The 22,040-nt window shown below is 52.7% G+C and overlaps 1 protein-coding gene across 1 annotated transcript in view; it reads right to left on the bottom strand.

The window, feature by feature from the left end:
- Positions 1-22,040, bottom strand: part of LOC147724935 (uncharacterized) — a 1,961,814-nt gene that overhangs the window by 483,850 nt on the left and 1,455,924 nt on the right. Inside the window, exon 21 of the mRNA XM_086918138.1 lies at positions 12,910-13,064. Within this exon, the coding sequence (XP_086774264.1) occupies positions 12,910-13,064 (155 nt within the window). The remainder of the gene's footprint in view (positions 1-12,909; positions 13,065-22,040) is intronic.

The following is a 22,040-nucleotide window of genomic DNA, read 5'->3' as shown; positions in this document are numbered from 1 at the left end:
CAAGGTCCCTGGCGGGGTGGGCACCCGCTAGGGATAATAAAATGGCAGATATGCGGAGTAGGCTCCCGCTAGGCGCACAATGCAGGGTGGGCACCTGATAAGTATATAAATCAAAAGCAGGACACGGCGGAGACGCAGGGTGGGCACCCGCTAACAAGCAGAGCCTGGGGAAGCCTCCACGTCTGGTCTCCCTCGCAGCCTCACGCTGGGCTCAGACGGAGGTCCTCATCCTGGGCTCTTCACCCTCTGCCTGGGACGACTCCTGGTGGCCTCCCGCCCTGGGCACCGCACCCAAACCGACAGACCATGCACGCAACCTGGGCTTCATCCTGGACTCCTCCATCTCCATGACCAGGCAAGTCAACAACGTCTCCTCGGCGTGCTTCAACATCCTACGCATGCTACGGAAGATCTTCTGGTGGATCCCCACCGAGACCAGGAAGACCGTCACCCAGGCCCTCGTCACCAGCCAACTGGACTACGGCAACGCCCTCTACGTCGGTACCACCGCCAAGCTCCAGAAGAGACTCCAGCGGATCCAGAACGCCTCAGCCAGACTCATCCTCGACATCCCACGAACCAGCCACATCTCCGGACATCTGAGAGACCTTCACTGGCTCCCCATCAACAAAAGAATCACCTTCCGCCTCCTCACCCACAAAGCCCTACACGACCAAGGCCCGAGCTACCTCAACAGCCGGATCAACTTCTACGCTCCCAAACGCCACCTCCGATCAGCCAACCACGCCCTCGCCGCCGTCCCCCGCATCCGAAGAGCGACTACAGGAGGAAGGTCCTTCTCCTACCTGGCCGCCAAGACCTGGAACTCCCTCCCGGCCGACCTGCGCCTGACCCAAGACCACCTCTCCTTCAGGAAGAAGCTGAAGACCTGGCTGTTCGAGCAGTAGCGGCACCCCCCCTCCCCCAGCGCCTTGAGACCCTACGGGTATGTAGCGCGCTCTATAAGTGTCACTGATTGATTGATTCAGTCCGCCTCACCTCGCTGCTCCGTCAGTTTCCGTGGCTAGCTAAACCATTACGGCTCCAGCCGCTCTTGCTGCAGCCTAGGTACCGCATGCCACAGACGCACTCCTCGCAGCTCAGCACAGGCTCGCGTTCTCCGGAAGAGCGGTAATAACAGCGTCTGTCCTCCTCTGTGAGTGAAGGCTCCTGCCAAGTTTGGGGCTTTTCCAGAGCAGCGTTTAGCTGTATTTAAACTTCAAGCTGCAAAAACCGCGAGGGAACTGGTCTTTGGGCGGCTCCGCGTTCGTTTCCACAAGCAGCTACGGCCGCAGGCGGCAACGGTCGCAACGATGTTATATGTTAAGCGGCTCCAGCCGTTTGGTTTCCGCAAGCGGCAACAACCGTTCCGGGGCTCCAGGCACTAGCAGCAATGGCGGCTCCCACCGCGTTCTGAATCTCGGCGGCTCCAGCAGCTTACTTGCTGCCACGCCACCTTGACCGCCTTGAAATTCAATCGTTGGCAGCTCCTGCCGCGTTTGCCAGCACAGCACAGCTCAGCTCAACTCCGACTCCGACCGAAGTATCACGTGGTCTGCACTCCTGGCCACTCTGGTATGTATGTACAAAATCGCAATTGTTTTAGGAATTCTTAGTATTCCTTAATTGCGATTCGCAAATTGCGAATCGCAATTAAGGAATTCTTTCCCATTCATTTCTATGGGTCAGAAGACACATAGGAATGAATAGGAAGGAATTCTCAATTTTGCGATTCGCAATTTGAAAATCGCAAATTGAGAATAATTTCAAGGGTGGTGGGGTTGCACCCCTGAAATAATCATGGGTGCACATGTGGTGCACATACATGCCCTAAGGGCATGTGTGTGCGTCACATGGCACTTAGAAAAATGCAAAAATTTTCATTTTTCAAGGAATTCGCAAATTACCACCAAATTGAAGTTGGTGGTAATTTGCGATTCCTTAAGGACAATTAGCATTTTTTTTGCTTCATACATTGCATTTAAGGAAATGCAAAATTTGCGATTCCTTAAATGCAATTGCAAAATAAGGAATCGCAAATTTTGCGATTCCTTATTTTGCACCAGATTTTCCTTTATACATGCGAATTTCGGCGTTTGCGAATGCGAATTTGCTTCATACATATGGCCCTTAGACAGCTAGTTGTTTACTAGTTAAAAAACTCCAATCAAAACCCATTACCCATGAGGGGTACTGTGAGAAGTTGGCCTGATATATGATGCTCACTAATTCTAGTGATCACCTTGTATCAGTCCAAACAACCCTTATGGTGATTGGTTGTAAGTCAACCTTATAGACCAGCTATCCTAGTAGCGTGGACAAAAGCAGTCTTTAGGCTAAACTCTGAATGGCATGTGAAGCCAGCTGTTTTACCACATATAATCCCTTGAATACCATATGAAAGGACACCACACAGGTTGTTATGAAAATAAAAGGATATTTATTAACTAACCTACACCTCTGAACTCTTTATGAGGTCAGAGGGCTAAGCACATGACAATACTACAAAGGAAATACGAGTTCGCACAATATTTACACGAGTGCCTTAGGGGCACGACAAACCATATACTCAAAACAATGGAATGCGAGGAAAGAAAATACTGTAAGGAGATCCAGAGGCTGGAGGATCGCTGGGCCTACGCTACAGACTAGGTAAGTAAGGAGCAGGAGGCCCACGGGACTCACGTGCAGAGTGGAAACTCTCACGCGGGATGCATACCAACGTCTATGGATGTTACAGTTTGTAAAGTTACGGATTCCGGACGAACCCGGCTGGATGGAGGGAAAACAACAGTGGACCTGAACACTAGGAGAGTGAACACAGGCCTCAGCACCTAAAAGCTTTAGTTACCTAACCCACAGGCTGCGGGTGCATAGGGCTGAAGTAGTGTCGGGTTTGCTGCGTTGATCCCGGTGATGCCTGAAACAAGAAGTTGCTGGCAGGCAACCAGATGGAGGAGTCCGGTGGTTCCAAGGATGGAACTGGGAGGAAGAGGTCCTGAAAGGAAAGGGGACAGAGTCTTGGTCACTAGCCAGTGACGGTGCTGGAACCAGGAGGGAACCAGATGCTGTCGCCGCGTTCAGGTGGAAGAAGGGTCGCTTCTCTCTGTAGCTGCGCGGACCAGGAGCTGTTCTTCATGACCAGGCTGGAGGCACGAGCTGTCCCTCGTAGTCTGCTGCTGTTGGCGGTGTCGGATCGTCGATCTGGGCAACAGGCCTTGGCAAATGCAAGCCACGCGGTGGAACAAAGATGGCGTCTGGTGCGGACCAGGAGGGTCCGGGGTGCTTCTCCTCTACAAGGAAGCAAGGGCCAGTCTGGGGGACCAGACTAGCAGTGTTGGATTCTTCGGGTCGTCGTCTCAGAGGTCACGAGCCAGCCGGCAAGTGACCAGACAACAGAAAAAGCAGCAACCAGGCAAAAGGGCCCCACGCAGATCTCGTGGATGCTGGGGGGCTGGTGTTTGGTGCAGGAGCTGGGGCCCTGTGGGGCTTCTCAGACCCCGATGCACTCACTCGAGGATCCCTCGGCGGTCGTGCTGGAAGCGCTGTGCAGGCTTCTCAAGATGGCTGTCTCCACGTTGCTCGTCGCACCCACAGGTCCCAGCTGTGCTGTGGATGTGGGTAGAGGTCAGAGGCGTCTGGAGGTCCAGGTCTTGTCGAGCTGGGTCGTCGGATTCCGGGATGGAAGGACTTACAGCAAACCGCACAGGAGCTTGATGGTGCCCGCAAAGCAGGATGGTCACTCCCTGACCATAGGGGAGATTCTTCATTCTTCTGATGTTCAGGAGGTCGAAGGTCAAGAGTTTCTTCATGAAAGTTGTCAAGAATAATCTGATTTGGAATGGGACCAGCTCCTACCTTTATTCGGCTAAAGGGGGCTGCACTACGACTAGGTCCCTCCTCTGGGTGGGACCAGGAAGGGGGGTGGTTACACCCCCTTTCCTTTGTCCAGTCTTGCGCCAGCTCTGGGGCTGGAGTGCCCTAGGAACTGGTTCGGACCGGTGTATGCACAGGACACCTTGTGTGCCCCAGGCATGTCTCATTCCTTTGAGCCCTGGCCTACCTAATACACAAAATCCTGTCTGGGGTGGTGCTAGCACCTCCCAAGGCAGGAAACCCTTTGTCAGAACCTCCCTCGCTGGAAGGACTCCCAGCAGCAGGAGGTCAGACTTGTGTCTGTGGTGGCAGCATCCATTTTGTGATGCTGAGGCTCGTGTTAACTTTAACCGGGGTTTACAGTTACATACATGTCGTGTCCTTCTAGAAGGGTGGAATGCTACCCCCGTCGCCAGAATTGGCGAGGGGGTAGTATCCCAATTCGTATGACACCTTACTCGACATGTTTTGATAATGCTATACCAAAGTTAGCATTTGACCGCGAGGTACATAATGCACTTAAGAGTATATGGTATAGCGTTATCATGGAACAGCTATTAGGACTTGGTTCCGCAAGCTGCAAACTGGCTCAGCTCATGCCAGAGCACCATCTCACATAATTCCAAGCACTCTGCCTTCAGGATTGATAAGGCCTGCCATAGGAGTGACTGATAGGAATATATGTGTCCATTTTTAGGGTCAGATATCGGGATACTATATCTAAAGCAAAGGGTGATTACACCACCTTGCCCCAGCTGTCGTGCAGCCAATTGTGTCTGATTTAGATGGCCAGCCAGGGGTGGCATAATACATGCTTCAGCCCCTGGTAGGCCCTGGGTACACCTATGCCCTGGATACCTAAGGTATGCTGTACAGGGACTGATAAGGTGTCCCAGTACCAATTGGTAAATGCACCTAAGGTACATGCTTGTCAATTTAGAGAGAGAACAGCTAGGCTGTGGGTCTGATTAGCAGGCCCACAGCCAGGGAAAGTCGTAAACCAGTGAAGCTAAAAGCAGAAATCGGGGGTGACCATAGGATTGCAGACCCCACTCTCCTACAGGTACCAGCATCCACTAGGAACAACCTATAATGTCATATATATCACAAAATTAGGAACTGATCTATCGGATCCGAAGTGTCCAGGCCCAACTCACAAATTTAGCTACACCTATAACCACTGGGTTAGAGGTGTCAGATTTCAAGATTCTACTTGCGGCCTGCGCGGATCTGGTTCCCATTAACCGACAAACAGGTTTTAGCCATAAACGTCTGGGTAGTTGGTACTCCGGGCAGACAAAAAAGAAGTGATCTGCGGTTTCAACTTGATTCAAACAAAATGGACATTTATCACTTCCTAAAATGTTCCATCTGCTGGTTAGCCAGCGTAGTGGTAAGGTACCTACTCTAAGCTGGTGGTACAGTTTACGGTCTAGTAGCTTCCTTATGGTGTCCCAATATTCTTCCAGGCATGATTCATCCTTGATGACAAGGAATGTTGCAGTCAAAGAACTACCTGTCATGTATGCATGTCTCTTGGTTTTAATACTGTCCCAATACACATCCCTAAAAAGCTTTTTGGAAGGAAAGACTGCTGTATCCGGGTTGGCCCATAGCTCCCCCATCCCCATATCGGACAGTATTGATTTTATTTCAGCTAATCAAGGGATCCTGTGGGAACCACCCAACCCTTTAACCTCCAATAGTGCCTTGGCGTATAGGGATAGTTCCGGTGTAGTCCACAGACGTCGCCAAAATGCCAGTGAATTATACCGTGCAACGTCCTCAACAGGCTGACAGCCTAGATCATACAATAAGGGTATGAGTGGGGAGGATTGGGGTAGACCTACGGCAGACCCCAGGAATCTGTTCTGTACAACCCTTAATGGGGATAGATTGCTGAAACCCCACAGTTCTGTACCATACAAAACAGCGGGTAGGATTTTAGAGTTATAAATTTTGACTAGTGGGGCAATCGGTTTAGTTAGAGAGTGCCTATGCTCTTTAAGCAGGGCTCCACCTAATTGGGTGTGTTTTAAGGTGAGCAGGTCTATCTGGGGCTTCCAGCTCAGTTTATCACTAAAGGTAACCCCCAAATATGTAAAGACAGATGTCTGCTCCAGATGTGTACCCTTGCACTAACTGATCTACAGCCATGGAGAACCATGAACTTGGTCTTGCCCACGTTTACTTCCAGCTCATGTTTGCCGCAGAACAACTCAAAACGAGACAGTGCCAGTTGTAATCCCGGTCTCGTCTTTGAAATTAGAACGGTGTCATCAGCGAACATGAGCAGGGGGACTTTCATGCCAGCTAGAGTTGGTGCATCTGTCGGGTGGTTAGAAAAATACTTAGCCATCGTGTTGATAAACAAGGAAAACAGTGTGGGGGCCAACACACACCCTTGTCTAACACCTTTGGACACCTCAAATCTTGCAGTTACCTCCCCTGGTTTACCCCAGCGAACCCGAGCATAGGTGTATTCATGGAGGTTGACCAAAATCGCCACCAACTCCTTTGGCATATCCATCTCCAAGAGAACTTCCCATAATTTAGCCCTAGGCACAAGATCAAATGTGGATCTTAGGTCCACAAAGGCCGCAAAGAGCATGCCTCCCCCAAGAAATACTTCCTTCCAGTACAGAAGCACAAATCTAAAAGCTTGGTCCAGGGTCCCTATATGTGCCCGAAAGCCCGCCTGGAAGGGCGATAAAATGTCGGTTTCGGACATCCAGCACTGAATACGACCCAGTACTAAACGTGCTATTATTTTTTGTACTGCGTCAATAAGACTTATCGGCCGATAATTGGCTGGGGCAGAGCGATCGCCTTTCTTGTAGATCGGCAATATCTCTGCCCCAAACCAAGAATCAAGAACTGGTGCTCCACTAGCAAGGGCATTGGCTAGAGTTGTTAAATAAGGGACCCACAGAGCTTGTTATTAATTAAATAGGTCTGCGGGGATGCAGTCTGGCCCTGGGGCTTTACCACACGGAATCATTTTCAAAACTGACTCCACCTCGCTTGGGACAAAAATCAGGGGCGCTTCATAACTGAGGGGCGGTATAACCACAGCATTCCTATCCCTGGTCTTAAACTGGTTTTCAAAATAACTTACCCACTGTTGTGGCTCAACATAAGTAGTAGGTGTCATTTGTTGTGGGCACTTTCCCCACTTAAGTAGGTGCCAGAATTGAGTCATGTTTCGACCTCCACATGCCTGAAGAAACTCCCTCCAACGGTTCGCATCACAATTTTTCTTGGCTTTGGGCTGTGCAGCTTTATATGTGGCCCTGCAACTTTTGATGGCATCAGGTAATCTAATTTTGATAGCTATTACCAGGGCTCGTTGGGCCGGTCTACAACTATTGTCATACCAAGAGCATGGCCTCTGCACTTTATTTTTGTTGGTATTAGTGACGTTTTTGATAAAAAGCGTTTTAAGCCCCAGAAATAATTCACTATGGATGCCCAACATTCTATCGTTAAGCACCTCCTGGGACTCACAGTTGGTTAATTTATCCATAGTACGTCTAACCATATCTCTTATGGCGGCCCCTGTTCTATCATTATATCTTATCTATATCATATCTATATATCTTTGGCCACCGAACCCTTCTCTGGTCGTTGGTAAGGATTGCTTTCTCCTGTATGAGGGCTTCTTCACCTATGGGGGAGCTGATGAAGCTAATGTCAGCTATTGTCAGAATCAAAGAATTATGGTCGCTTTCCGGTCTATTCACTACCACCATATCTACGATGGCCGACCACATTTCCACATTAGCTAGAATATAGTCTATTCTACTCCCTGCTCTACCATTATTGAAGGATATTTCACCAAGCCTGTCGGACTTCGATCTACCATTAACCGCCCTCATGCCCTTATCTAGGCACAGCCCCTTCAATTGCAGGGCCGCCTGAGTCCATTTCCTTATGGGTTTTAGGTCCAACTGCGGGACACCCCACAAAGCATCCTCAACTTCAGTAAGCCTACCATCGTCCTCGTCCAGGGGCTCAAAGCAAGTATTAAAGTCACTTGCCACAACCCAGTAGCCAACATTCTCCACTGTGCTGAGAAGGCCCTCCGGAAGTGAGGTTACAGGAGAGCACCTCCCTCCCGGAAGACCCCTCGCATAAATATTAACTATGAGGATGTTTAGGCCCTTCGAGTAGCTGACCCTAATAGCCATAATATCGGGGCAGTCGATGGGAACCTCTACCACAGAGACCCCCTCACACTGGCGTACCCAGATGGTCAAGCCACCAACTGGTCTTCCCCTAAGGCCCTTAACTGCAAGTTTGAAAAAATTAAAGTAACCGGAGCAGAACATACCTTCCACCGCCCATGTTTCTTGAAAAGTCCATATATCTGTTTGATCAATAAAAATAGCCCAGTCTGGTAGATGTGACTCTAACCCCGCTATATTCCACGAGGAAACCTTTGTGGAGGAACTGCTCATACATGGACTTGCCGCCAGACAAGCCACATTACTGGCAATATTAAGAAGCTGAGCTGGAGGCACGCTAGGGGAACCTGCATTGTTAGAGGCAGCAACCTGTATAGGGTAATCTCCTGAGTCCAGCATTGCAACATGGTCCGAGTACTCCCAACCTGTGAGTGCCGAAACCCCTGGTACCGCTAGCCGAGAGAAATCATTGCCTTCCCTCAGTCAGTCATTGTCCTCTAGAGTGGATAGGAGATCGAATCGATTACTAGTCATAATGGGGTGGTCGACCAGACTACAGGCTCTAGGCAGGGCCCAGTGCTCCCTAAAGTGCATAACCCTCCCTGGTTTATAAAAGAACCCCATGGTAGGATTTTAACCTCATTAGAAGCTGGGGCCTGGTGGGAGGCCAACTCTAAAATATGTTCTACAAAGGACGGGGACCTAAATCTCAGCACCACACAGTCCCCCGCCAGGTACTTGTGAGAGTGACCAATCCAATGAATGCGCCTCACCATTTTAAATTCCTCAAACAGTGCATTACTGTTACCAATTCTTTTCCCAAGACAATGCAGAGCTTTGTTTATAAGATTGGACCAGTGCTCTCGGGTGCCATCGGGAAGTGGGGGTACATTTGCTAAAATCACAGTGTAGGGTGTGGCTTCCGGGGGGAGGTGTAAACTGGGTAGCATTTCATAACACCCTCTACCCCCTCTTCTGGCCTTAACCTGTTACCCAATGGTTCCCTCTGCTGCTGAAGGAGTACCCTATTGGCTATGTTAGGAGCAGTGCTAACTGTTGGGACAGCGCCCGTCACAGCAGGGGCCTGAATAATTCCTACTGTTGCCCGTGATAATACGTTTTGTCGGGCATTGATGTCCACAACAGTTTGATTGCGTAACAAGCCCCCACTAGTCTGAGCTAAGGATGCATCTGCAATTTGCTTACTACCAGTAAAATTTGCTTCAATACTGTTGAGCCTCTCGACAAATAGGTCAAGCCTTTTCAAGATGGGATCAATAAGGGCTACTAACTGGTCCTTTAGGGTTGCACACAGATTTTCATTGGGTTGGACGGCAGTGCGCATTGGGGGTTTACCCTTAGGGGCATTAACATTCCCAAAGACATGGACCCCATTTGAGCCTATTGCAGCCGCAGAGGCAATTTGCTTACTGGGGCCACACTCTTTCCTTTTTTTGCTGGGTGGTTCCGTCACTGTCCCCTCTAGGGCCTTTCTCCCCCTTGTGATTAAACTAGCTGGGCTCTGTGTGCTACCTAAAAGCAGGGAAGCTTCCGCGTTACCTGACAGGGGTGATGTGCACAATGGGTCGGGCACAATGCTATCTCCTGTGCGATTCCCAACGTTCATAACTTGTTCAACAGGGAGCTGAACCCAGGACAACGATGAAGTGGGCTCCAATGAAAGCCTACGCTCAGCAGCCTGGATCTCGTGGATCAAGACCGTCTCGGCCCGGTTAAAAAATGCATCGAGCGTGCCCACCACCCTATCCCCAACCTTCCTCTTACTCATTACTATAGGGTTGAGTGCAAGGGGATAACCTCTTTGTCGTCTTGGATAGGTACCACACAAAATGCACTGACAATAGTCCCAACAATATAAATATACAGTCTTACAATCTTGGCTGGTTTGCAGGAAAGGTTAGAGATGTAGCCCGGCCCGTCTCTTCTGGGCTCTGACGGGCGCGGACGGGCCCGCCCTTGGCCCGGGCTTTGCTCGGGAGCGCCCGCGCGCGTCCCGCGACGCGGGAGCCCGCGTTGAATTTAAAGGTCCCGGGGGGGCGGGGCAACTGCTGCGCACCTCTTGCGAGACCGCGCTGCCCTCTGGATGGTGAAGTGGGGGCAGCGCGCGGTCCGCGGATGGCAGGAGGCGCGATAAACAGGCAGGCACCCCCTCAAGAGAAAAACCAGGCCCCCAGTAGTGGCGAAGATGAAGGGCAAGAGCACAGGTAAGGCGGCGGCAAAGTCACGGGTCCAAGGTTCCTCAGTGTGCGTCTCACAGCGCGGGAGCCCGCGTTGAATTTAAAGGTCCCGGGGGGCGGGGCAACTGCTGCGCACCTCTTGCGAGACCGCGCTACCCTCTGGATGGTGAAGTGGGGGCAGCGCACGGTCCACGGATGGCAGGAGGCGCGATAAACAGGCAGGCACCCCCTCAAGAGAAAAACCAGGCCCCCAGTAGTGGCGAAGATGAAGGGCAAGAGCACAGGTAAGTCACGGCAAAGTCACGGGGCCAAGGTTCCTCTGTGTGCGTCCCACAGCGCGGGAGCCCGCGTTGAATTTAATGGTCCGGGGGGGCGGGGCAACTGCTGCGCACCTCGCGCGAGACCGCGCTGCCCTCTGGATGGTGTAGTGGGGACAGGGCGCGGTCCGCGGATGGCACTAGGCACGATAAACAGGCAGGCACCCCCTCAAGAGAACAACCAGGTCCCCAGTAGTGGCGAAGATGAAGGGCAAGAGCACAGGCAAGGCGGCGGCAAAGTCACAGGTCCAAGGTTCCTCTGTGTGCGTCCATGTGTCTCAAACCATGCTGTGCCTTTACAATGTGGTCCAAACCACAAGAGTGTCTTTATAATGCATTCCTTTCCACGAAAGTAGTTACAACAACTTGCCTTATGAAAGCGTTGTTGGACTGATGTTGGACTTTAAGTCCAACACTTTCCCACATTGCGCAGACTAGAGTTGGAATAGATTAATTATACTATTCCAAAGTCCAGTGCTTTTCCTAAGGCAAGTTGTTGTAACAACTTGTGCAATAAAAGAATTCGTTGTAAAGAAGCATTTGTGGTTCGGACCACGTTGTAATGGCATGCATGGTTCGACCATACAACCATCTAGATGCAGTGTGTATGTACATTGCAGATGCAGGGAGTTTGACTGCCACTGTACAAGTTAACACCATTGCCTAATACCTGTTCAGTTCAATGGCAGTGAGTTGTTCTCTCAGTAACACACCTTTCTTTACAGAAGAATATGATGCAGTGTGTCTGCTCACCTCAGAGGGTTGAATGTGGTGACACAAAATCAACTATCACTACATTGTCAAGGTGAATTTATATAAATAAGTGTAGATTTACTATTCTAACTCCACATCTTGTACCTAGAAGATATTGTGGAGTCAATATTGTATGTTGATGTTAAAACATTGATAACTGCACAAGGTAAGAGGGTAGGGGGACTTAGTAACAACAATTTTCAGCACATAAGCCTAATAAAGTTTGTCTGCACAATTGCACAACTCCGAGGTGTGACGCCCAGTGGTCGGCGGCCGCATTGCTAAAGTGGAGAGTTGGGAGTGGGGCGATGGGGGATTAGAGAAACAATGAATAATTTTAAAAACATACCTGTCGAAAGCTGGCTGCCTATATGCTCTTCTCGGGCACGCGTCTAGGCCGTCACTGGGGCACACGCTCCTCACCCAATACCGACGCTTTTCTCATGCTATACCTACATGAGAGCACGGCCAAGAATAGTCTCAGTGGTCTGGTTTGCTGCTCAGACAGTGCCTGGGATAGCGTGCTGTTTCTCCACAGTTGGGTTGGAGAACCCTAGGTGGCACGTCTGTTTGGCTGGCCAAAGACAGCCGGCCAAACTGACATGTGCACTTTACAGTGCCCATCACATCACCCCCTGCCATGGTCCGGCCTCAATCGGACCTACGCTCGCACCAGGTCAGTAAGTCAGTTATTATCATGTTATTTTTTGCTGACTGATTTTGACAAGTGGACCAGCGGTCCTCTCCCATCACGGGAGAGCCGCCCCTGGGCACAACTGCAAACCTTAGAGGGTTGGAGCTGGTACAGTTGTTGTCTCTAAGTATTTCATGGCTCTTGTACATTTTGTTTGCTTTCAGCACACTGATGTTGTACTTCACATGCCCTATTTTGTCCTCCTTTCCTTGTCAGCCGTACAGAGTGTACGTTTTCCACTTTGCCACCCCTCATCCCTCCTCCGTGTTATTAAACGATCCAAGCGAAATGGAAAATCCTGGACAAGAAACCAACATAAAATGCACAGTTGTGTGACGGGTGTGGACAGGGCAAGGTTCACACACTATCACACTCACACAGTCCCATTTCAAAAACAGAACGTGAGCATCTCCTCCAAATGACTATCATTCAGTACCACAGTTTACCCAGTTAAAGCACAAGTGCCTAATTTGTAGATGAACGAGTGTTAGTGCCCAAAGCTCTGTTCAGAGGCCCATTCACGGGCGAAGCAATTAAACGTCAGCACGCCGGATACCAAAGCTGCATAGCCTTAAATCCACCTCATGGCTCTTTATCTTTACTGCACTACCAGGCACTCTATATCTCACTCTTGCAAGTTCATGCTTTCTCCCTTTGTGAAGGTTTTTCCATCTTTCTCTTACTCTATCTTTCCACTTTGTGTGTTTTTTCCTCTCCTGCTCTTAGTCAATGTCTAATGCAGGAACATGTGTGCTGATCCTAAAAAATGAGTGCTGGTGGCCCCCACCTTCAACCACCGGCTCAAATTATGCACCGAAAAGTGGCTATGGTAAATGACAGGGCCTTTGAAATGACATTTTCTGAACTCATTCCTGCTCGCTCACCTGCTGTGGTCATGCCAATAACCAGCGCGTTTTCCAGGATGTGTTTATTTTCATGCACGATCAGTGCCATGATATCCGCTGTACCTTCCTTATAAGCCTCAATCTTAAGACTCAGCTGCTCCTTCAGCTTGCTCTTGTACTCTCCAAGCCACTTCCTGCAGAGGGAGAAACCATGAAGGCACTGCCTAAACTCATTGACTTTTTACATTCAGCTTTCATTTCAGTTTATTTATTGCAGTTTACTAAATAAAAATCCTAGACACTTAGGGTCCCACTCAAACACTACATTCAGCAGAACATTTATGAATACTACGGCAATATTACTCACGTACTACAAAATGCCCCGGTTACTTACCGGTAATCTTCATTACTCCGAGTATAGTCTTCCTCGCCACATGACTTACAAAGTGAGCTTCAGCTCCACGACAGAACCCTCCAAAGTAAAAAAGCCTCCCACCCCCTCCCAACATGGCCGACCAGTCACCCCTGACCTCTATAAGAGGCGGGCCGGCCCAACCAACAGCCTGAACTACCAAGCAAACAATGAAGCCGATAGCCAGGGAGGGGGGGAGGGAACTCATGTGGCGAGGAAGACTATACTCGGAGTAATGAAGATTACCGGTAAGTAACCAGGGCATTACCTCCTCGTTAGTCTTCCTCGCCACATGACTTACAAAGTGAGCAAATACCCAAGCCAAAAAGGCTTCATTGACCACCATAAGAACAACACCACACGGTGAAGCAGAGAAACCAACACAAGGTTTATTCAGTACAAAGCAAAGAAAACAGGAATTACAGCAAACCCGAATCAAGACACAAAGAAAAGGCCATCAAGGAGCCACAGCTCCCGCACTCAGAACGGCCCCAGCAAAGTCCCCAGGGACTGAACCACCCAAGACAATGCGATAGTGTTCCATGAACATGTGGGGGGACGACCACGTCGCCGCCCGACAAATCTCCTCAGTGGAGACACCCTTGAAGGAGGCCCAGGACACAGATACCCTCCTAGTGGAACGACCCTGGACCTCCGCCGGTACCACCGAATCCAGCGAAGCATAGGAAAGGATGACAGACTGTTTAAGCCAGCGACTCAAGGTGGAAAGAGAGGGCTTGTGGCCAGAATGAACGGGACCGAAAGTCACGAACAGGCTATCACACCGGGAAAGGGAAGACGTGCGCTCAAGATAAACTAAAACAGCACGCCGAACATCCGGCAAGGACAAGGAAGGATCCGTGTCGGGAGGGAAAGAAGGCAAAGACACCTCCCGAGCCCGCTTCACCAGGGAAGGAACCTTGGGAAGAAAACGGGGGCCATGACGGAGAAGCAACCTGTCAGGCCAAACCCGCAAGAAGGGAGGGGAGCGGAGGAACGAACCCAGCTCGCCCATCCGCCCAGCAGACACCACGGCCACCAGGAAAACCACCTTAAAGGTGAGAAACCGCAAAGCCACCGAGGCCAGGTGTTCAAAGGGAGGACCCTGAAGGGCTCGTAGAACGAGAGGGAGATCCCAAGGGGGAGACAGGCAGAGCGTCCGAGGGCGACGGAGAAAACAACTCCGGAGCAAACGAGCCACCAGGGAATCCAGCCCGTCGAAATCCCGACTGCGGAAGGCCCGCAAGGCCGCCCACTGGGCCCACAGGGAAGAAGGGGCCAAGCCCAAGGAAAACCCCTCAGCAAGGAAATCCAAGACCTGCAAGGGGTCCATGGAGGCGGGGTCAGCACCCTGCAGACCGCACCAACGCGAGAAAGAAGCCCAGTGCCGGGCATAGGAAGATAAGGTGGAAGACCTGCGGGAGCCCTGCAGTAAGTCCACTACTCCAGAAGAACAACCCCGAGCAAGCAGCGTCACCCGCTCAAGAGCCAGGCCTGCAGATGGAGCCGGTGAAATACCGACTCCAGGAGCGGGGGGCCCCTCAAAGGAAAGGGAAGATCCGGAAACGGCCAGAAGGCCTGAACCGCCAGCTCGCACAGGAGAGGGTACCAGGGGCGGCGGGCCCAGCCGGGAACCACCAGAAGCACCCTGGCTCAGTCCAAGCGAATCTAGCAGAGGACCCGAGGAATCAGTGGGAACGGGGGAAATGCGTACAGAAGACCGGAGGGCCAAGTGAATGACAGAGCATCCACACGCCACACCCCCGGAACCGGGAGGAGAGAGCAGAACTCTGGAAGGAGGGCCGATACCCCGTCCGCGAACAGATCCACCAGCGGCAGACCGAAGCGAGACACCAGGCGTTGAAACACCACCGGAGTCAGGGAGAGACAAGGCAACGAAGGAAAGATCCGACACAGTCGAACTGCCACAATATTGTCGGACCCTGGGAGATAGACAGCCCGAAGAGACAGGACCGACGATTCCGCCCAAGACAACAACTCCTGAGACAGCAACCAAAGGGAGCGAACCCTGCACCCCCCCTGATGGTTAACATAGAACCTCACAACCAGGTTGTCTGTCCTGACCAAGAAATGGCGATCCCTTAGAGAAGGAGCAAAATGAGGGCAGGCCAGGAGGACTGCCTCCAACACCCGATAGTCCGAGGAGCAGTGTGACTGTAGGAGATCCCAACGACCCTGAATCGACCCCGCGCCCAAGGACGCCACCAAGCCGAGGAGACTGGCATCGGACGTGACCACCCTGGACGGGGATACCAAGGAGGAAAGACCCCCGGGGAGGCGAGACTCCACCAACCAGCCAACCCAACGCCGAACGAAGCAGAGGGGAGGACCGGGGCCAGGCACACGACCCCCGAAGGAGGACAAGCCCGAGACGGGCACAGAAGGGACTACCGCACAAAGAGCAGGGAGCCGAGGGAGGGGAGACACCGTCTGACGTGAAGCCTCACCCATGAAAAAGAAGAGGCCGAGATGCATCACACGTCTAGACAAGGAACACCAAGACCCCCTCCCGGCGAAGAAGACCCACCAGGCGGGCCAGGAGTACAGCCCACACCCACGGGCCAGAAGGCAAGCCCAACGGAAGCACCCGTAACTGAGAGTGGGAACCCCCACTCGCAGAACCGGAAAAACCATCCGGCCACTCAGTCCAACCCATGGGACACGGAAGGAAGGAGACCAGAAAAAGAAGCACAGCCGCCGAGAGCCAACTCGAACACCAATTCGTGGAACGGCGGGATACAACCACACCAAAACCACAACAGGCCGAAAACATCCCAGAAAACCCTCCAGAACAGACAAAGGAAGGAGTAGATGCCCGAACCCTTCGAGAAGGTTGGACCCCGTGGAAGGCCCGCAAGACAAGCAAGACCGAACTCCGGCCAGCAAGCCCGAAGAGCCCAAGATCCGAGACAGACACGTCCCATGCCGGGACGAAACGGCGTAGACAGCCCCCCACAGGGAACCCCCTGGAGGGAGACGGCCGAAAGCCAGGATCTAGTGGCGGAAAGGGAGCAGCAGCCCCAGGACGAGACCGGGAACAGCAGAAGAACGGGGCGCCCCGGCCGCGACCCATCCCTCGAAAGGGCGAGACGCCCACACCCAGAGGCGGACGAGGAGAAAAAAGTAGACCGCGCCCCGGGAAGCGGGCCCCCTACGAATGGAAGGGAGACAGCCAATAACGGCCACCCGCAGAAAACTCCGAATCCACCAGAGCAAAGCACCCCTGGCCGCCACCGACGACCCGGCCGCAGCCAGACCAGACGCCGAGCCAGCATCGCAGCACCACAGCGGCCGTAGCCGCACCCAGAGTGGTAAAGGAGACGCCCGACAGAAGGCGCTACACCCCGATCCAGGTGCACCCCCCGGGCCCGGAAGCCCAGCACCACCGAAAGCACTTCAAGAGCGTATAGCAGCCCCCTCCACGCGCTCGACCCCAGGGCCAGAGGGGCAGGCGCCCACCGACATGAACGCACTCCGTGAAGACAGACTCCTCACCAGAGAGTCCACCCTCGCTGCCAGAGGAAAAACACGAACCATACCCCCTCAACGCCCATCACGACGGACGCAAGCAGAGGAAGGGAGTCCGGAGACATGCGTAGAAAACGCACCAAGAGAACCCCGGGGACAACCACCGCCGCCGGAGGAGGGAAATGCAAGCCAACCAAGACAAGCGAAAAAAAACACACTCTCCACCCCCCCCCACCACCTCCAACGGGGCGGGGCCATCGAGAGGGCCGAGGTGAGGAGGGGGCAGGGCAACCCGCACGGTGTCAGAAGAGGGATCCGAACCCACGCCTCCATGAGGAGACCAGAAGGCTCAGCATCATTGACGATCAAACTCACTTGAGTCTGGCGCCATAGAACATTCGGCCATCCTGACGGCTCAGGGTGTGCCTAGTCCCGACTTCACAGCACACATCCTCACCGGAGGAAACACGGGCCCCCAGGACGCCGGAAAGGCCTTAGCCAGCAGGGGAACCCAGCCGTGCATGGCCGACGAAGGCATTCACAGGCCGCACCTGGCTGAAACAAAACCCCGCCCACAAGAGGCGGGAAGCGCCCGGAGCCAACCCTAGCGCTGCAACCAGCCGCAGGCCGGAGGGAAGCCAAAAATCCCGTTTGTAGGCGGCAGCGACCAGCGCCGCGAACCGAGACCCAGTCCGGCAGAAGGGGATCACACGGACCCGGTCAGCAGAGCCCCCGAGGCCCCGCAGACAAGCGAGGTAGGACAGAGCCCGCCCCTGCTACTATTTAGACAGGGACGCGCTGCATTATTGAAGAAGCAAAGTCCCCCTAGCAAGAGCCGTCTTTACTCCGAGGCTCACAACCTCGGCATGGCTAAGTGCAAGTACCCGAATAAGCACCGCGCACTAACTGATATTTGCCCCTCGAGCTCACCTCAAATCTGCACTGGTAGTGAAATGGTGTATGAAAACCAATCAGCTGCTCCAGGCGAGGCTCGAGTACGCGTGTGCAGGCAAATACAGGGACACCCGGAGATGTCAGTACCTTTAGTGAAACCAGGAATAGAACCCGGGGCCACACACATGCGAAGCATGCGCACACCGAGCTATTGCCACAGACGAGTGCAAAAGGAAACGCGCCAGCCCAAGCCGCTACCAACGCGGCCGTCAGGGGCGTGCAGTGCAAGACAGTGCGAGTATCAAGGACCTACGCAAGGCGTTTGAAAGCAACCGGAGCCCCAGCATACAAACAGGAGAACCCCCAGTGCCGGACCCTAAAGCCCATATACGGGCAAGGGTCACTCTGTAACGACCGGGGGAGACACGGGAATGCACATACACCCCACATCCCCGGCCGCCCCCCCCCCCTATAAACCCCTGGCACGCTATAGCAGCACCTAACCGGCCCCACAGGACCAGGGGAAGGAAGAGGGGGGGGATTAAGTTCCAGGTACCAGGGACCGCTAAAGCAGGACCCTCAACCCCAAAACCCATGGACCAGCTAAAGCAGGCCCAACCTTACCTGTACAGCGCCTCTGGAGAGAATCGCGCAGAACAAAAAAAACAGGCTGTTGGTTGGGCCAGCCCGCCTCTTATAGAGGTCAGGGGTGACTGGTCGGCCATGTTGGGAGGGAGTGGGAGGCTTTTTTTTACTTTGGAGGGTTCTGTCGTGGAGCTGAAGCTCACTTTGTAAGTCATGTGGCGAGGAAGACTAACGAGGGGGTAATGCATTTCACTCAGTGACAGGCTGAGACTTCTGTTCCTACTACACCCAACAGTTCTGTGCAGAGATTGTCGCAGTTTAAACGAAGATCACTGCACACGTCGGTATACATTGTGGTGGTAGATGTGAGAAGGACCAATGGGAGTGGCTGGAAAACGGTGAAAACGTACTCCACTATGGATGAATAGAGGGTGGTATAACAAGGGATTTATGGCGGGACACAAAAGAATAGCCCCCATTGCTATTCATAAACAACACTGAGAAGTTTCAAGATCGTAGTAAATGTACTCGTGCTCAGTCACTGGAGTAATTCTGGTGCCACACATGTCCGCTGACTTGTAGCCAGGTACTGAATAGAACACCCCAAATGAAAAATTATCAAATACATCAAATAATATCCTCATTTAAAAAATGTATCACCAACTTGCAATACTGTTGTATATATTGTATATGCTGTAATGCAATAAAAATTGGCCCTGTGGTAAACCCGAATCCTCTGCTAGTATCTCAAAAGGCAGTAGTTGTCCCTCGTTTAATAAATCCCCGGCCGTCAATACTCCTGCCTCCTCCCACTGTGCCAGCTCCACACTTGTGACAGCGCGGTGTCTCCTGGGCGTGCCCACTATAGGAAGGGACGTGCGTATGAGATCACGCAGCGTGGGAGCTGCAGGCTACAGCGATAGCATTAATTGGCCATATCCGGCATCGGCTGGGCTGGGCTGCCAGTCTGCCCCTCCTGCTGGGGTGGAACAACTCAACCACCTGTGAATGAGTAAGCGCCGCTGTTTGGGTCGCCAAGTCTCCCAACTGCTGTTCGCGCAGCCATCGCGCCACCCATTGGAGTTGAGCAGCAAGATAGTATTGTTCCATATGTAACAGTGCATTGTCATATTGATAAACCATAATAGTTACACCATTTCCCCATACATGTTCATGTTTCTACGGATTCTAAGGACAGCCCCAGGACTCAACAAGCATTTGCAATGCAATAGGTCTCGCATTATGAAAGTTTGAGCTATTGGTCTTGTAAATGACACATTTTTTATTTATGTGTTGGTTTTGAAAATAGCGAAATTAATAGCTTTGTCATTTACAATGCCAATACTTTTATCTTTTGCAAATGTGACACCTATAGCATTTGTAATGCAACATGTTTTGTTTTTACGTGACTTAGATGTATTGATATTACAAATAACAATGGCTTTTAATTTTTTTAAATACATAATACTTAAATAAAAGTTATTGTAATTTATAATGGCAATATTAACATCTTTGTGACATTTGTAATAAAGCTTGAAACATTGAGAGAACATATTTGAACCAGTTGATGTTGAATGGTGGCACAGATTGATACTGTGGTGGCGACGAGTGATGCTGTGGCGTTCAGTGATGCTGTGGTAGCTCATATTGATGTTGTGGTGCCCCTGAGTGATGCTGTGGTGCCCCTGAGTGATGCTGTGGTGGTGCTGAGTGATGCTGTGGTACCCCTGAATGATGCTGTGGTAGTGCGCTAGATAGAGTGAGTGAAGGCAATAGATAGAGTGAGTGAGGGCGATAGATAGAGTGAGTGAGGGCGATAGATAGAGTGAGTGAGGGCAATAGATAGAGGGAGTGAGGGCTATCGATATAGAGGGAGGGCAATAGATAGATCGAGTGAGTGAGGGAGATAGATAGAGGGAGCGAGGGCTATTGATATAGAGGGAGGGCGATAGATTGATAGATCGAGTGAGGGAGGGCGATAGATTGATGGATCGAGTGAGGGAGGGCGATAGATTGATAGATCGAGTGAGGGAGGGCGATAGATAGGTAGAGTGAGTGAGGGCGGTAGAGTGAGTGAGGGCGGTAGAGTGAGTGAGGGCGGTTGAGTGGTAGAGTGAGGGCGGTAGCGTGGTAGAGTGAGGGTGGTAGAGTGAGGGCGGTAGAGTGGTAGAGTGAGGGCGGTAGAGTGGTAGAGTGAGGGCGGTAGAGTGGTAGAGGTATGTGAGAGGGTGCGGGTGTGTGAGAGGGTGAGGGTGTGTGAGAGTGAGGGTGTGTGAGAGTGTGAGAGCGAGGGTGTGTGAGAGTGAGGGTGTGCGAGAGCGAGGGTGTGCGAGAGCGAGGGTGTGCGAGAGCGAGGGTGTGTGAGAGCGAGGGTGTGTGAGAGCGAGGGTGTGTGAGAGCGAGGGTGTGTGAGAGTGCGAGTGTGTGAGTGAGGGCGTGCAAGGGTGAGGGTGAGGGGGTGTGAGTGGGTGAGGAGGTGTGAGAGGGTGAGGTGGTGTGAGAGGGTGAGGGTGTGTGAGAGGGTGAGGGTGTGTGAGGGTGAGGGGGTGTGTGAGGGGGAGGGGGTGTGAGAGGGTGAGGGTAAGGGTGTGTGTGAGAGTGAGGGTGTGTGTAAGAGTGAGGGTGTGTGTGAGGGTGAAGGAGTGGGTGAAGGGGTGGGTGAGACATTGTGTGAGGGTGAGTGAGGGTGAGGGTGAAAGGGTGGGTGAGCATGGGTGAGAGGGTGAGTGAGGGTGAGGGGGTGGGTGAGGGGATGTGTGAGCGTGAGGGGGTCTGAGGGTGTGAGGGAGGATGGGGGGGTGTGAGGGTGAGGGGGAGTGAGGGTGAGTGGGTGTGAGGGTGAGGGGGGGTGAGGGGGTATGAGGGTGAGGGGGCGTGAGGGTGAGGGGGTGTGGGTTGTGGGGATGAGTGAGGGTGTGTGAGGGTGTGTGAGGGTGAGGGGGTGTGAGGGGGCATGAGGGTGTGAGGGGTGCAAGGGTTGTGGGGGTGTGTGAGGGTGTGGGGTTGAGGGGGTGTGAGGGTGAGGGGGCATGAGGGTGTGAGGGTGAGGGGGTGTGAGGGTGGGTGTGAGGGTGAGTGAGGGTGGGTGAGGGTGGGTGAGGGTGAGTGAGGGTGTGTGAGGGTGAGAGGATGTGATGGTGAGGAGGTGTGAGGGTGAGGGTGAGGGGTGTGAGGGTGAGGGGGTGACGATGAGTGGGTGTGTGAGGGGGTGTGACGGTGAGGGTGTGAGGTTGTGAGGGGGTGTGAGGGTGAGGGTGTGTGAGGGGGTTAGGGAGTTGAGGGTGAGGGTATGAGGGTGACTGAGGGTGTGTGAGGGTGAGGGGGTGAGGGTAAGGGTGTGTGAGGGTGAGTGGGTGTGTGAAGGTGTGTGAGGGGTGAGAGGGTGAGTGAGGGTGAGTGAGGGTGTGTGAGGGTGAGTGAGGGGGTGTGAGGGTGAGTGAGAGGTGTGAGGGTGATGGTGTGAGGGTGACAGGGTGTGTCAGGGTGAGGGTAAGGGTGTGTGAGGGTGAGGGGGGTGAGGGGGTGTGAGGGTGAGAGGGTTGTGAGGGGGGTGAGGGTGTGAGGGTGAGTGAGGGTGTGTGAGGATGAGGGGGTGAGGGTGAGTGAGGGTGCGAGGGTGAGGGATGTGAGGGTGTGAGGGAGGGTGAGGGTGTGAGGTGAGTGGATGTGAGCGTGTGTGATGGTGAGGAGGGGTGACCAGAGACAGACAGAGGCCACTGGAGACAGTCAGAGAGCAGCCTAGACAGCAGAGAGAGGGAAGAGAGAGCGGAGAGTGAGAGGGAAGAGAGAG

Source organism: Lissotriton vulgaris, chromosome 4_1 (genome assembly GCF_964263255.1).
Source record: "Lissotriton vulgaris chromosome 4_1, aLisVul1.2, whole genome shotgun sequence".
Classification (NCBI taxonomy): domain Eukaryota; kingdom Metazoa; phylum Chordata; class Amphibia; order Caudata; family Salamandridae; genus Lissotriton; species Lissotriton vulgaris.
Note: the sequence above shows the minus strand (reverse complement) of the source record. Positions and strands in the feature narration are given on the sequence as shown.